General features: G+C 39.6%; 1 protein-coding gene across 1 annotated transcript in view; it reads right to left on the bottom strand.

Annotated features, from left to right (window-relative positions):
- Nucleotides 1-1360: 1360 nt before the first annotated feature.
- LOC150086372 (uncharacterized) overlaps nucleotides 1361-16189 on the bottom strand; it is a 56112-nt gene continuing 41283 nt past the window's right edge. Inside the window, exons 10-11 of the mRNA XM_090371339.1 lie at nucleotides 13974-14162; nucleotides 1361-1568 (exon numbers count right to left, since the gene is read on the bottom strand). Of these exons, the coding sequence (XP_090227465.1) occupies nucleotides 1439-1568; nucleotides 13974-14162 (319 nt within the window). The 3' untranslated portion in view covers nucleotides 1361-1438. The remainder of the gene's footprint in view (nucleotides 1569-13973; nucleotides 14163-16189) is intronic.

Raw genomic sequence — 16189 nt, 5'->3', positions numbered from 1 at the left:
TCTAAAATTCTTCCATTAAAGGATATTGTCCCTTGAGTATTCCAGTCTAGTCTATCTACTGGCATTGCAAAATATAGGACAATGTATCCGCAATATGACCTGTCGGGGTATGGTGTACATGTCAATTAAATATTAAGTACGCAGACGGAACACCAAATAACCCAAGCTTTGAAATGCTGACTATTGACCCAAAGCACAGAACGAACTGCTACTCCTCATACGGCCATCTTGAATTTTATTAGGCTCTCTTTGGTGAGGAGAGAGGCGAAACATAGAAACCAAATGAGCAGACATTTTCATGTAACCTTTGTCCTCATTTGGTCTTTCTGCTTCGTCTGTCTTCTCACTTGAGGGCCAAATAAAGTCCAAAACGGCAATATCACGTCTGGCAGTAGGTTCCATCTTTGCAGTCAATAGTCAACATTTCATTGCCTGCTCTATTTGGTGTTCCTGTTTAAGTACCTGTTAACAGATCCTTGAAACAATCTGACAGGTTGCCATCACTTTTTGCATACTACACATTTTATTCTCGTTTTGCGGTTTCATTTGAACCACCAAATGAAACTTGCGTCGTATCTACCCTAAGTTAATATTAAGAAACCCCAAATGGAAACTCATATTTTGCTGTGGTCAGTTTTTTAACGTACACTACAAGCTGGTAAATACTGGAAACTTGCTCAAGTAATTTATTTGTTTGCATATTTTACAATATTTACCATCTAAAATTAACCATTGAGTTTGCTTTCAGAGATCATCTAGCATACTTACCTAACTTACCAATGTAAATATTTTATGCCACTTGGGATGTTCACATTTCTAAATCTTCCATGTATCCCTCATCCCTAAATCATTTTTATTAACAAGAAATTAGTAACATCTAGTTACTTGATTACAAAATTATTGTTCAACGATGCATGTTGTAATAAAGATTCAAATTATTTCAATTCCACAAATAAATTTCGTGACCGTAAAAGTCCACTTGCATATTTATTTTTCACGAAATGGTCTCGAAAGTGAACATTTTTTTGGGTGGGTTGGTGGGTGGAGGGAAAGGGGAACGAATTGTCAAGATTTTTCATGGTAAATATTGCCAGTTTTTGGCTATTAATACAAAATATTTTAATTCTATAAAGATAAAGATTCGCTTCTGCCCTCAGGTACGAAAAAGGTGCAATAAAAGAGGAGTTCTCGAGGTGCATGGATCAAAAACTATGGCAGACTGCAAAATACCGGATATTGTACAAGTATACCTTAATGAGTCCTTTCTGAGAGTTACTAAGGAAAGAAATCCTCTGGAGGTATCACACAAATATTTTAAAATTCTTAAAAAGTTATTGAAAGCTCTATTAGGAAGCTACTCGTAACGGAAGCAGGTGTTCCTGGTCCTGCTTCCTCAAATCACAGAAGCTTTATAAACGGTCCTCTTTGTTCCTTACTACTATTCGCTCTTCGAACCTTGGTCTTCAGGATCGGCTGCTGGCAACTCAAAATCATCTTCTTCTGCAGCAACGGACACGAGGAACCTCAGAATGCAGTTGGGAAGTTTGGAAGAAGTGGTCGATGCCTCTCTGAAGAATGTGGATAGAAAAGGAGAAAAATTAATTACGTGGATGTTTTGAAAAAATAAGCAAAAGAATAATATAAATTATTAGACAATGTGAATTGAGAATTCCTTAGTATAAAATGAGTGTTTTTAATGCAGAATTAGAACACAGTCCCGTCATTAATTTGAGGCTTACATTTTCTGAAGCCCTGATATAAACTGGTAGAGTATTAAGTGTTAATAATGAATGACGAGACATACTCTGCCTTACCATAAATATACGGACACCTATCTACAAATAATCTCTAATTACAGGAAAACTAATAACGTGTGATGAAATCTTTAGCCCTTATGTGTGGGGAGGACAGCAATCTTATCAACTGTACTACCCACGAGGGAACAACCTTATGACGGCCTCCACAATCGTGTCAATGAGGGCCTGTGTTTGTGTGCTGCGACAACTTCGACCTATGTTCTAAGCAAGAGATTCTGTCCATGGTTCATGTCATGGAATGTGACAGGAGAGACCTTTTCCGTGTTGTTTCGTACCAGCACCAGTCCATTTCTATATCACATCACATCAACAATCGTCAAACCGTACAGACCGATTCCTTATGTAGCACCCTATTATCATTCCGCGATGGAAGTCCGTTAATTCCGTCCATCGTGTTACTGCTGTCCCCCTTCCAAGGCCTACGCGCATATTTATAGTTCTTTGAAAGTAGTGCTTTACGTATGACGTGATCAACTTTCAACAGAGATATTAATGCAATTAATGAAAAAGATCTCGAGGTCAAATGGGGAAAGCGAATCGCAAACTTAATGGACCAACTATGGGTTGTTGTTGTTGTAATAGGGTTTTAGGAGCGTCAGCGGCCATACTGCTCCGTGCATATTGTCTGTAAATTGGGCGTGTCGTCTTTCTGTTTACTGGACGAAAAATCCGAGTTTCAGGGAGAAAAAATCATGTACCCTCGTCTGAGACCGATTAACTCAGCCACGTTGTGAAAAAGGTCCGTAAAAATTCTTCCCATCATCGGTAGGACTCGAACTCAGGTCTTTTCCATCCGGTGTGGGACAGACAGAAATTCTAGCAACTGTTCTACCCACAAGGGTACCAAACTATGGGACTCTTAGATATCATAAATGCTTCAGTTCAAAAAACATCTTTGAAATATCTTCAATTCAAAACATCTTCAGTTTACAAAAAAAAAAAACAACAACAACAAAATAAAAAACTGAAATATCATTTTGCCATTTCACGTGATCTAGGTTAGACAGTGAGATTCAATCTGAAGGACCATTTCTCGATCTTTCTATGCTGTCATCACAAGCATCAAGTGTACAGAATTCATATTCTTCTCTTTACTGTTATTATCCATAAGCAGATAGCGGTGATTACTAAAGCTTCTGCAAACTGGTTCTTTGAAATCACTTTGGCTACACCAGATTCGTTCTTCGGCTCTATACACTCGGTGATCACTGAATTATGACCACCTACTTAATACTGTGTTGGGTCACAGTTCCCGGGGATAACAGCTACTATTCGCCTAGGCACTAATCAGACATCTAGGCATTAGAAGTCCGAAATGTGTTGATACACTGGTGTGCAAAATTTAAGGACCAGTCAGGTTTTCACCTGTAGCATCTCATAGGAGTGACCTTGATATGGGAAAAGCATATCAAAGGAACTGCGTAAGGTACAGAAATGATAAAGGAAACAACAACGGAAACAAAACGGTACAGAGGGACTTTATTCAAAAATGGCAACATAACACTGGCTGTTATGATACAGATGCATCACTGCCAAAGATGGAACAAAGGGAAGAGGTGGCCTTCGGTAGGAGCTAGGGCCACCCCTAATGTCGATGCAGGCTTTGCACCGCCTGTCCATACTTAGAACAATGTTGTTGATAAGTTCTTGCGGTAACATCGTCCATTCCTCTGTCAGTGCCATCTTCAGCTGGTGAACATTTTCTGGTGGGTGTGGACATGCTGCTAGGCATTTCTCCAGAGTGTCCCACATGTGTTCAATGGGATTTAGATCGGCGGAACGGGCAGCCAATCCATACGAACAATGTCCTCACTTTCCAAAATCATATTAACAGCTGCAGTGCGATGGAGTGTGGCGTTATCATCCATAAATACGAACCAATGGCACCTCGGAACAGACGCACATGGGGAAGGATTACCTCAGTACAGTATGCACCGGTTACAGACGGCCTACCAGTATCTGGAGTTGTGTACGTCCATCCAAGATAACGCCACCCCAGACGAGAACACCTCGACGCCATATCGATCCCTTTCAGTGATATTTGCGGGGTGATGCCGTGTGACAACCTCTCGTCAGATTAGCTGACGTCCAGAATCACTGCTGAGCCTGTATCTACTCTCATCAGTAAAGAGTACCTTAAGTAAAGATTTTGTAGTTGTAACCTTTAGAAATAGTGTCCGTCCTTAAGTTTTACACACCAGTGTATTTCGGACTTATATACTTTAATCATATAACGGAAAAGATTAGGGCTGTTACTAATTCGCTTTGGTGAAATTCTGAATTTTGGGCTTTGGATTTCAGGCGTTTGGATTCCGGTAAGTAACATATTCCATAATTTTCTAGATTTCGGGCTTTTTTCTGTAACATATCGGTTACAGCATATTTTTTGCATGATTTGCGTTGGCAGGTCATTGGATGGTCATGTTCTTAATAGAACAGGAGTCATGTCATAACGAAATGCAGTCTCTTAAATTTAGGTATTATAATAATATGAGTACCTCTCGTGAAGCTTAAGAATATATATGGTACTATTCCTATAATTAAACATGGGATAATATCTCCCTGAGGAGGGTTGTTGTTGTTGTTGTAGTAGGGTTTTAGGAGCATCAGCAACCACGGCCATATTGCTCCATGTATACTGTCTGTAAACAGCGTGTCTGTTCTGTGGTAAATGTCATGTTCCTATCATGTTCCGCGAGACGGTCCTGGAGTCGTCTGGAGCTCTCCCCCACATAGCAGCTGCCACAATCGTGACAAGTGATCGGGTATACAATACCGCTGCGTAAAAGAGGGACGATGGGTGTTTTTATCCTCGAGACAAGAGATCGCAAACCTCTACCAGGAAGTTGCAAGCAGCTTACGCTGTACTCGCATAAGATCCTAGAGATGTGGTCTGAGGCGTCCGAGTAATATGAAACATAAGCAGTAGATACCGTTCAGCTGTCATGAGGAGACAAGAGCCTCGGGCGAGCTGTAAGTTCTAGCGCTTGTAGTGCTCACTTGTCCAAGACATGGGCAGGGTAGCCACAGTAGGCGAGGTCAGCTTTTACCTTAGGAACCTCGGTGCGTCTGGCTTCCTCTGAGTTGAAATGATTCCAAGCTCGAGAGAGTAGTACCGCGCGCGCGCTGGTTTGACTTTTAGCGTTGAAGAAATTTTCAGTTTGCATGTTTATCAAGGGTATGTATACTGATTTTCTGTTAGTCAGAGAGGGGATTTTTTTTTATACTGCTCTCAAATGTAATTTAAAACCGTATAAGTGTGTTATGTCTGTAGAAGGGTGTATTCACCGGCTGAAAAATAGAGAATAATTCACAGGGGAAACCCTACTCTCTTCTCCTGAGTTCGGCTAACTATAGCCTTGACTAAAGAGGGCGTTTAAAAGTCAACCGCAATCTACAGAGCTGCTACTTTACCAGATATCCAGAGTAACTACGTCTACTGGGTTCCTGGTCTGCCTCCACGGGGCGAAAGTGAGGCAACCTTGAGGCTCAGCAGGGGTCCAGCAGCTAAACGACCAGATGGACAACAGTACACGCCATCACACAAATACAAAGCCCACGTACTTTTAAATCTCTGGCATTCCCAGCGAACTGGTACACTCACAATGAAAGCAACGCGGATATGGGGAAATCCCTGGTGCCGCTAGACATCAATACACTTTCACTAACTCTCAGAACAACCTGGATTCATCATGTCATATCCTTAACGAGGTGTCGAAAGGGTGCTACCGGGAGGTCGGTTCATGTTGACTCAACTGCTTCCCGAAAAAAAATATATATATATATTCGTGTTGGATTCTTGCGGTTCTGTACTCTGAAATGTTAATTCCACCACAAAAAAAAAAAAAAAAAAAAAAAGTTTAGGATCACCTGGTAAGTTATTACATATACCCATGTGTACTGTGTCGGTAAATTACGTGCGTTCTCTGGTCGATTTGCCTGCTTTGCTGGAAGAAAAACACCAGTTTCTGGGATAAAGCCTTGCGATTTACGTCATTCCACCACAGTAGGTGGAACCTTCATGTTTCTGGAATCAGTTCTGTACAATTTGGCCCTGTGGAAGAGCTCACTCGCAGTTGAAGGCACTGCAGCCATAAAGGGATGCACCTAGTTGGAAACAATTTTCAGATAACCTGTGGCATCCAAATGTTGGTCCACTCTTATTAAGCAGCCCAGTCTGTCAATGAAATCACTTCCCACATCATTAAACTTCCACCGCCAGCTTCCATTGTCAACACCGAACCGGATGAGCCCTGCTCGGTGTTGACAATGCTGAAAAGCCTCTTTTACTATGTTATTTTACTGATTGACTGTAGTCTTTTTATGATTTTGCACAAGCCTTGTCAGCCTATACTGTCCTCTCGCATCAACGAGCTGTTTCTAACCACTGGACTGCTGTTTCCTGGATGTTATTGGACCAAACTCGATACACCCGACACATACGAGAAAATGCCAGCACCGTTGCAGGTTTCCGAGATAGTCATTCTGGTCTGTCTACCATTCTATGAAAAATTTAGTCACCATACCATGAAAGATTTAGCAGCTTTTTTTTCACAAGATGAAATTTTTCATCTTGGTATTAGTATTAGTAATGGCCGCATGGTGCAAGAAAGCCTATGGCTTATGCTGCACCAGCCAAAAAAAAAAAAAAAAAAAACGAATAAAACAATGATAAAAAAAATAATAATAATTAATAAAAGAAAAGGAAATTAAACCTATCATCCTATGCGCTTCCCTGACCCCAAGGTACTATCCAGATGAGCTTTGAATTTCCCCAAACTGTCAGCCGCTACCACCCATGAAGGCAACTTATTCCAGTAATTTATAACTCGCTGGCTAAAATAAAACTTCCTGCAGTCCAATCTAAACATTTCCACCCCCGTAACTTGAATTTATGTCCACTAGTTTTGGCATCATATCATTTATAATCTTGAAATTTTGTCCTCATTCATTTTACTGATGCCTCTCAGAGCCTTAAACACCTCAATCAAATCTCCTCTAAGGTGTCTAGTTTCCAAACTCTGCAACCCACATATTCGAAGTCTTTCTTCATAAGGACGCCCTTTTGCCGATCTCACCAGGCGAGTTACCCTTCTTTGCACCCTTTCAAGAAGCTCGATGTCTTTCTTTAGGTGCGGTCTCCACACTTGAACACAGTATTCCAAGTGTGGTCTAACATAAGCCTTACATAAGCCATAATGGGATTATCACGTCCCTATCTCTACTTGCAAAAGTTCGATAGATCATCGATAGGACACCATGGGCCTTCCTTGCAGCCTGTTTACAATGCTCAGAGAATTTCATGTCTGACTGTATCGTAACACCCAAGTCCCTTTCCTCCAGTATTGGGTTTAGTTGAACTCCACCAAGTGAATAAGTTTTTTTGGGATTACTGTTTCCCAGGTGTAATATCTTACACTTTGTTGGATTAAAGCATAGCTGCCATTTTTCTGACCATTCCTGAAGTCTATCTAGGTCTCTCTGAAGAAGCTCAGCTTGACAGTGATCATTAACTACTCTACCAATTTTAACATCATCTGCAAATTTAGACATCACGCCCTCTATCCCTTCATCAATGTCGTTTATGAAAATTAAAAACAACAGTGGTTCTAATACTGATCCTTGGGGAACCCCACTTCTTACATCAACCCAATCTGAGGAATAGCCATTTATCACAACCCTCTGCCTCCTGCCCTGAAGCCATCCTTCTATCCATCTAAGGATTTTCCCAGTGATTCCAACCTGTTCCAGCTTATAAAGCAACCGCTCATGTGGGACTGAGTCAAAAGCTTTGCTGAAATCTAAATAACCAAAGTCGAAATATTCCCTAAATCGAGCTCGTGAGTGACCCTTTCAAAATAGCGAACCAGATTTGTTAAACATGATTTTCCCTTTACAAAACCATGCTGAGTATCATTGAGAATTTCAATTCGATCCAAATGATCCTGAATTCCACCCTTGATCATTGCCTCCATGATTTTCCCTACTACTGAAGTCAGACTGACAGGTCGATAATTTCCCACTTCGCTCTTAGAGCCACCCTTATGTATGGGAGATACATTTGCACTTTTCCAATCCAAGAGAATCTCCCCAGAGTCTAGTGATGCTCGCATAATTAGCCTCAATGGTTCAATGCACTCGCTTGCCGCCTCCCTTAAGATTATAGGGTATATTCCATCAACTCCAGGAGCCTTACTGGCCTGTAGGCTCGAAAGGGTTTTCATTAAATAATCTTGCGAAATTTCAATATCATTAATTACATATTTTTCAACTTCGCTCCCACAATTTGCCATTGCCACAAAAGGTTTTTCATTTGTAAATATCGATGCAAAATAACTGTTGAGTTCATCTGAAACGGCAGCTGGTGTATTTAATACTATCCCCTTTCCTTACGTAAAGGTCTGATCTGGTTTATCCTGCTCTTCTTGGCATTTATATATGTGAAGAATTCCTTATTCCCCCCCTCTTTGCTCTGTTTGCTAGTGATTTCTCATAAACTGCCTTTGCCTGTCGAACCTTTTCTGTGGCTCTATTACAGATCATCTTGTAGCTGTTATAGGGTTCAGTACTTTTTATTGCTCTGTAACCTTTCCATGCCACCTTTTTCTGCTCAAGTAATGTGGCAACTTCACTATTCATCCAACTTGGAACCGTCCTCGTGGAGTATTTTTTTTAATGGTAAATACACATTCAAGGCATCTGTGATTAATGTTTTAAAAGCGTACCACAGTTCAAATGTATTCATTTTCTGCGCGATATCTACCCACTTAATAGAGGCCATGTAGTACTTTAAGGCATCGTAATATCCTTTTCTGAAATTAAAACCGATTCTTTTGCCTTTTATTGCTGCTACCTCTCTCCCATCATCATCCACCGTAGAACTCCGTGGTCACTTCCTGCTACTGGTTCCTCTACTGACAGCCCTGTTATGTCATTTGATTCATGGGTGATGATCTTGTCCATTCTCTCGCACTGAATTGCACATCCATATACATCTGTCAGCCTGCTTAACATCGCACAGTATGACATGCGATACTGTTGCTGAAAGATCGCTGCATTTCATGAAAAGTGTAGCTGTACCTAATAAAGTAGCTATTCAGTGTATATATGGAGTGTGTTGTATGAGGGCTTACTTGGTAGGTTAATATACAAGGGTTTTCGAACGCCTGTATTCTGTTTTTTGAAGAATGGAATCCCTTCAGATTATTATTCTGAATAATAATCTGAATTTGAATTAATCTGTAAAATCAAACCACGGGAAATTCAACATTTAAGTGGATCAAATGTTGAATTTCCTAGACGCCACGTTAGACGAAATTCTAGAAACAGCTGAAGAGAACATGAAGAACTATTACATGAAACGTATGTAGGATACCTATCACATATTGAGTTCGTTGCGAGAAAGATCAGAGACAGACAATGAGAAATCTTGTTTTCTCAATGTTACAAGAGTTGAGGTAAAATGAAGAATTTGAATGTCACTTTTTTGTCAGACTTCTGCAATGGCACCGCAGCTTGCAATTTCGTACAAGCTCACAAAATTGCTGGATAGGATTCATATTGAATTTGGCCGCATTTAGAAATGAGCACAAACAGAAATCCAATTTCTGCGTATAAAGTATTTGATTTTCGACTCGTTCGATGTTTAGATGGTCATGGACGATTCTGATGCAATTTCTTCAATATTGGTATTAGTATAAGCCATATAGTGGAAGAAAGGCTTTTGCTACGTTGGCCAGAAAAGAAGTAAATAAATAAAATAAAAATTAATAATAAAAATAATGGTCCCTAGTTCTGAAAACATTTATGACAGTTAATATTTCGCCTTCATTCATTCTACTATCCCCTCTCAGAGCCTTATAAACCTCAAACAGATGCCCATCCAAGTTGGCTGGTTGACAAGCGCCCTTGCCCAAATATTCAGTCTTTTTATATAAGGATGCACTTGTGCAGATCTTACCAAGTGGATTTTCCGTCTTTGGCCTCTTTCAAGAAGGTAGATGTCTTTTTTTTTAGGTGTAGTCCCTATACTTGGAAACAGTATTCCAAGTATGGTCTCCCACTTGCCTTACAGTGGGGTTCTGACATCCCCATCTCTATAAGCAAATGTAAGGTAGATCGGCGATAGGAGAACAACAAACGTCTATAGACGCAGCAAGAAAGGCCCACTGCTCGAACCGGTCGTATCGTAACTTCCTAATACATTTTATTCTCTAAATGTTTTATTTTTTGTTAGTTGTTTGATGCATCGGCTTCTGTGGCCATAGTGCACCTCCCAAAGTTTTTCGCATTTTCTACTCTGATCCAAGCCCGAGGTGGGATTCGAACCCGCGACCTTTGGGTTGCCAAACAGGCACTTTACCCACCCGGCTAGCCCGGTCGGCTTCTTCTCTAAAAGTGTCCGCTATATTTTAGTGCAGCGAAATGCAAGGCCTTACACTTTTCTGACCATCATTGAAGCCAATCCAAGTCATTCTCAAGGAGCCCATGCTTATCCCTGATTATTAACCACTCTACAAATTTTGATAGCCCATCTGCTATCATTCATGATAATCAGAAACATGTGGTCCTACAACTCCTCTGACCGTTGGTCGTCCCGGAGTATAAACAGAAAATTTATTTATTATTTATTTATTTAGAAGTGATCCTTGAGGAACCCGACTTACAAAGTTAGACCAATCTGAGGAGTGAACATTAATTACGGCCACCTTCTGCTTCTTGCCCTGCAGTCACCTTGCGATCTTACAATATTATCAGTGATTCCGACATGTTCCAGCTAACACTTACTCTTTATGGTAGTTGTTGTTCTATTTTAGGCGTATCGGCAACTTGGCCATATTGCGCCATATATAGTGTCTATAAAGTATGTGTGTTCTGTGGTCGATTTGCTGTTTCCTGAACAAAAAACCATGCTACCCTCGCCTGACACAGACTAACTCGGCCACATTGTGAAAAAAAAAAAAAAAAAACATAAAAATTCCTCGCAAAACGGGATTCGAACTTGGGTCTTTTCCATCCGGTGTGGGAAGGTCGGCGGCTCTACCAACTATGCACCCACGAGGGCTTTTCACGAGGCACTAGGTCAAATGTATTTGCTAAAAATTCAAATAAATTTGCTAAAATCCAAATTATTTCAATCCAGAAGAATCTCTCCCGAGTCCAATGGTAACCTTAATGGTTCAGTGTACTCTCTCTCGCCGCCTCTTTAAAAATTACGCCATCAACTCCAGAAAAAACCTTACTTGCCTTTGGTCTTGAAAATTTTTCTAATAAACAGTCTGTTTTAATTTCAGTATCGGCAATTTTATACATCCTCACTCGCAATCGCTCCTCGCCAGGAAGGGTCATTCGTCTGCATAGATCGATTCAAAGTACCTGTTAAGTTTATCAGGAACATCAACTAGACTGTCCAACTTTTCCACACGCATTCGGTCCGATTCATTTTCCTCTTCTTTGTATTTACATACATGAAAAACTTCTTGTCCACGTTCTCTGCTGTTCTTAGCCAGTGATTTTCCATGCATAGCCGTTGCCAACTTCACCTTTTCTGTGGCGGATCAACCTGTAACTAACAGAGGCTTCAGTACTTTTCATCGCTCTGTAACTGTCCCAGGCCATCTTTTTTTTTGTACCATACACCCCAAAGAAACCAGAAAAATAATCCACAAAAAGGTATCTTACTTTACATTAGCATATTGGAAAAAAATTGATGCAAAGAAGGAAGATTTTACAGCATCAGTGATTGCCTCCTTTCTATTAATTCGTCCAACCATATTTAATTTATTTAAACCATCCATTTCTACAACACCAGGAGGAAGTTATTCAAAAATTCACTCTTAGGCTGAAAATTAATTTCTGTGTTACCAACCTTTTCCAATTTAAACTTCTATCTCCGTGTGTGTGATCCGAGAAAACGTATGGATGCCATCAGCATTTAATTTACTCAATCCATATTAAGAATCAACCACTTCCATCGGGTCTCTTTGCAGATGTCGTGTCTCCAGACGCTGAAATTTAAAAAAATGAACTCTTTCTTGGTAAGAGTATCGTTTTGTACCCCTGACTAACTTGTTGATCCAAAAGATCCGCATCCTTCTTAAAATGGGGCTGTATTTAGTACTCAAGATGTGGCCTAACATTGCGTATCACGGACAGAACCCTGGTACTTTAGACAAGCTGCTAAGACTGCTCAGAACTTCATGTCGGACTGGACAATTACCTCGTTTTCCAGTAACAAATCCTTACTGTGGCTGCCTTATGAAGTTACTCCCATCAAAATGATCTTGCATTACTTTAACTATCGATATAGTAAAGGTAGGTCAATAACTCCTAATGATACAACTGAGGGAATATCCTAACTTGTTTCAAGCACACCGTTTGGGAACCAATGCTTCAGAGTACCTCAAAAGTGTGTGAGAGTAAAATTTGAGTTTCAGATAGCCTTTCAAAACTTGATGGTAATCCAGGGCGATCCGTCTTGTTGTAAGTAAAAATCTCCCTTTATCTTATTAATTCATGACGCACAAATCTCCTCAGCATTTCACAGAATTAAAGGTCAGTGTCCGATCAGTCAATCACGAGGAGACCCACGCCATGTTCTTATTTCTGAAAGGTTAAGCGCCTTTGTTTCTGTTGACCAGGTAAGCACAGTGGTGTCGATTATCAGCCATTAAGTTTAAAAATCACATCACTGCATCACAACCTATCAGGAAGTGAAATAACTCGCAAAGTTGAACCGTATGATCAAAATAATCTTCACCCAACATCCAGTTATGCTCATGATTTAGTAGGAAGTTATTTTCCCTAAGTGCTTGTTTTCTTAATGAATAGTGCTGATCTTTTTAAACGGAAGATTGAGTTATTAACTTTGGACAATATCAGCGGCCAAACGTCATGGTACGAAGCCAGAAAGGTGACCAATGTCATCTGAAGACTGAGACATGCTTCCTGAACTTTTTATTATTATTTATTCTTTTTTTTTTTTTGTGGTACCCCAGTTGGGCAGCTGTGGGACCGGGAGCGTTGTGAGAGGTAATATCGCGAAGCCATTGTTGCCTAAAACGCCCGTTTGGGCATCCATTGCTGGATGAAAAGCCAGAGTTTCCGGAAGAAATACCATGCTACCCTCTCCTGAAAGTGACTAACTCAGCCACTTTGAAAACCGGTCCATAAAAATTCCTCACGTCATCGACGGGACTCGAACTCAAGTCTTTTCCATCCGGTGTCCGGTGGACAGTGATCCTACCAACTGTGCTAGGGCTTACAAAAGAGTCTCACAGGAGCACTACTTTAAAGGCTTTTACAGTGAATTAGCTAGAACTTGAACACAGTACTCATTTGCGAGGTCTAACACAGTGGTCCACGTGCACTGTGCCATCTACTTTAAACTTTTGCCAGTAGAACATAATATAGTTATGCTGCTGTAACATCAGATGGCATTGTGCCAGTCTGAATTTGAACTGTTTTAAATTTCATTTTGGGTAATCACATGACACATGACTAATGCCATCTAATGCTTTAATCAGAATAATATAAATTGTTATTCCGTATGCTTTTATAAATGTCTTATGAATATTCAAACTGTGTGGTGTATATTATTTTAATACTACAAAGGCAAAAACACTTAAAAAGAGAAAAGTTAAAGTAACTGGACTTAAACTAAAAAAAAAAAAAAATTGGTAAAAACGTTCCATAAAACGTTCCATTATCTTGTAATAAAACTGTTGCGGGTATTTTAAGTTTTACAAAGAATTAACATACACAGAAACAAAGCAGGCATGGAGAAACGGCGAGATCCACGATTGAGAAGTTGGAGAGAATGTTCAGAATGAGCATCTAATTGCGTCAATATTGGGAATATGGAAACCAAAGAAGAGAATGGAATCTCTCCTTGCTGCGGATATATACATAGAGGTACATAAACATGGACGACAGAAGGACACACACGACAATAAGATATCTAAAATTCTACTTACGTACAAAACCAAGTGATTGGTGGTATGGTGTCCTGGATGGGTGCATGCATGGAGGGTTTGATCATCCTGAGAATCGTTACAAGGCTATTCCTTTATTGCGAAGAAAAAGCTGTCTGAAATATACGGGGATGATGTTGAGGAAAGTGGGAAAAACAGTCCAAGAGGGCAGGCTGTTACCTACTTGTTGCCTGAGAAGAGATTCAGGATGCTGTTGAAGTTCTTGATTTGCGTGTCCATGTTGTCCAACAATCGAGTCACCTTCTCCAAGGAATATTCCTCTGCCATGTCGTGCACATTACGTCCCAGGGAGTCCACGATGTCCATATTCGCTCCCCAAGAAAGCAGTACTTTACAGCATTCAATATGGCTACTGCAGTATCAGGAAAAGACAGACAGAACTTTTCTTATCATATGCTATTATTAATAAAATATCAAAGAAATTCCATTAAAGTTACATGTTTTATTAACTATCTCTATTTTTTAAATAAAACAAAATAATCATTTAATTTAAGGCACTGAACTCTACAATCTCAATCTTGTAGTAGAGGGCGCCTATAGTAATTAAGATTACAATAAAAACAGAGTGATAAACCAAGAAAATAATAAATTAATCATAAAATATCATTCAAGCAACATTAAAATTAAAACAAGAATTTTTTAATATTTATTAATTCAATTACAAGATCAATCCAAGTAAGATGGGTAATGTCATATTTCTAATATACACTGGCTCATGCAGCCTCACACTTGATGTTCAACCCTTGATGTTCAAAAGTAATTTGATTCAGGTCATCAACAGAAAGCATAGCTTCATTTCACCTCTCTTTATCTGAGTACCAAATTCCCCTAAAGCTTAATTCTCTTCGACATCAGAAAATACTCTTGCGTTCCATTGTTCAAATGTATCTATACAAAATGGATTTCTTCAACTAGGGTGGGCCATGCTGATAAATTTCTCCCAAAAGTTTCGAAGAGTTCCTCAGGTCATGACTTAATCCACAAGGGTGGCAGGATTGTTGAAATACTTCATTTCTGTTGCTGACCGGAGTAATTGTTATTGTCAAATATTCTGTCAATGATTATTATTTTTGGCAATGCTTGCTGCATCCACTTGCTGTATTTTCAATCTTATTTCGAAACAGAATTGCCAAAATAAAAGTTCATAAGCTCTATCAAATTGTAAATTTAATATGGTCCGGGTTTAATGAGTAGAAATCTATCTCAAATTTATTTGGAGATGAAAGTTGGCCTCGTTGGAAGTTGTTCATGAACTAGACATTAAATTACTTCGCTAACAGATGTCTTCACTGTTCTGGTTTCTTTGGTATTAGTTAAAACTGAATTTATCTTGTTGCTGTTGGGTTCACATCGTAAGAGCAACTATAAAGAACCTTTTCATCTAACGACATATTTTCAATCGAATAATCTTTGCGGCATGTAATGATGGTAGTTTTTTTTTTTTTAATCAAAAAACTGAAGTTCTTTTCCATCTCTTTCTTTCTTTCTTTCTCATTCCCTAATCTGTGCTTTGGTCTCGGTTTTCGAAAAATAGATGATTAGTATTGGCCAATATTTAAATCTCATTTCTAATAGGAAGTTGATTTTCCATTGGCAGTACTCGCCACGGACCCTATTAGCAACACTTAAGCAAAATTTTGATAAATTTTAGAAGTAATACCATGTTATGTATGATACTTGTTATATATGATACTTGTTTCCTCGTATGGCAACTCATTAAAACTTAATGGTCGTTGAATGATTGATTCCGGCCGAAGTCTACAACCTTTACAGGGCCGGTACCAAACATTAACAAATTGTGTAATTTTGTTCAACTACAGATCTGCTCTGGAAGATTTAAAATTTTGTGCTTTACAAACCAAGTGGAGATTATTATTTATAGTATTGACCAAAGGTGACTGCGCACTGCTGTTCCAAATATGTTTCCATATTTATCTTAGTACAATCAATGGTTCGGTCACTACCTCTGCCAAAAATTTTCCGGAGCCAAAACACCTTAAGAATTCTTCAACTGACACGAAAGCCAGATTTGTCCGTCGGATGCACACGGATACATCTGCAGAACAGATCCATTTGACATTTCTTCTGCAAAGGCGTCAGCAATCCATCGTGCGGAGACCTTAGAAATGTGCAGATGGTTATGTAAAATGCTGTGGGCAAACCCATAACTAATTCCCACTGCATTTTCAATGAAATTAATTGTAAAGCGTCTGTCACTCAGCACCAGCTGCTCAACCTTTGCAAACATCTTCACTGTCTGTGGATTGATAGCCTTCCTTCTCTTGGCTCGTCAAAGACACTTGTAAGACCGTACTGGAACTCCCGTTTACACTTTTTTCAGTGTCATAGGACGGACATTGTGCAACCTCTGAAAATGTA

The sequence above is a fragment of the Mastigoproctus giganteus genome, chromosome 4 (assembly GCF_048544385.1).
Source record: "Mastigoproctus giganteus isolate SK-2022 chromosome 4, ASM4854438v1, whole genome shotgun sequence".
Lineage (NCBI taxonomy): Eukaryota > Metazoa > Arthropoda > Arachnida > Uropygi > Thelyphonidae > Mastigoproctus > Mastigoproctus giganteus.
Note: the sequence above shows the minus strand (reverse complement) of the source record. Positions and strands in the feature narration are given on the sequence as shown.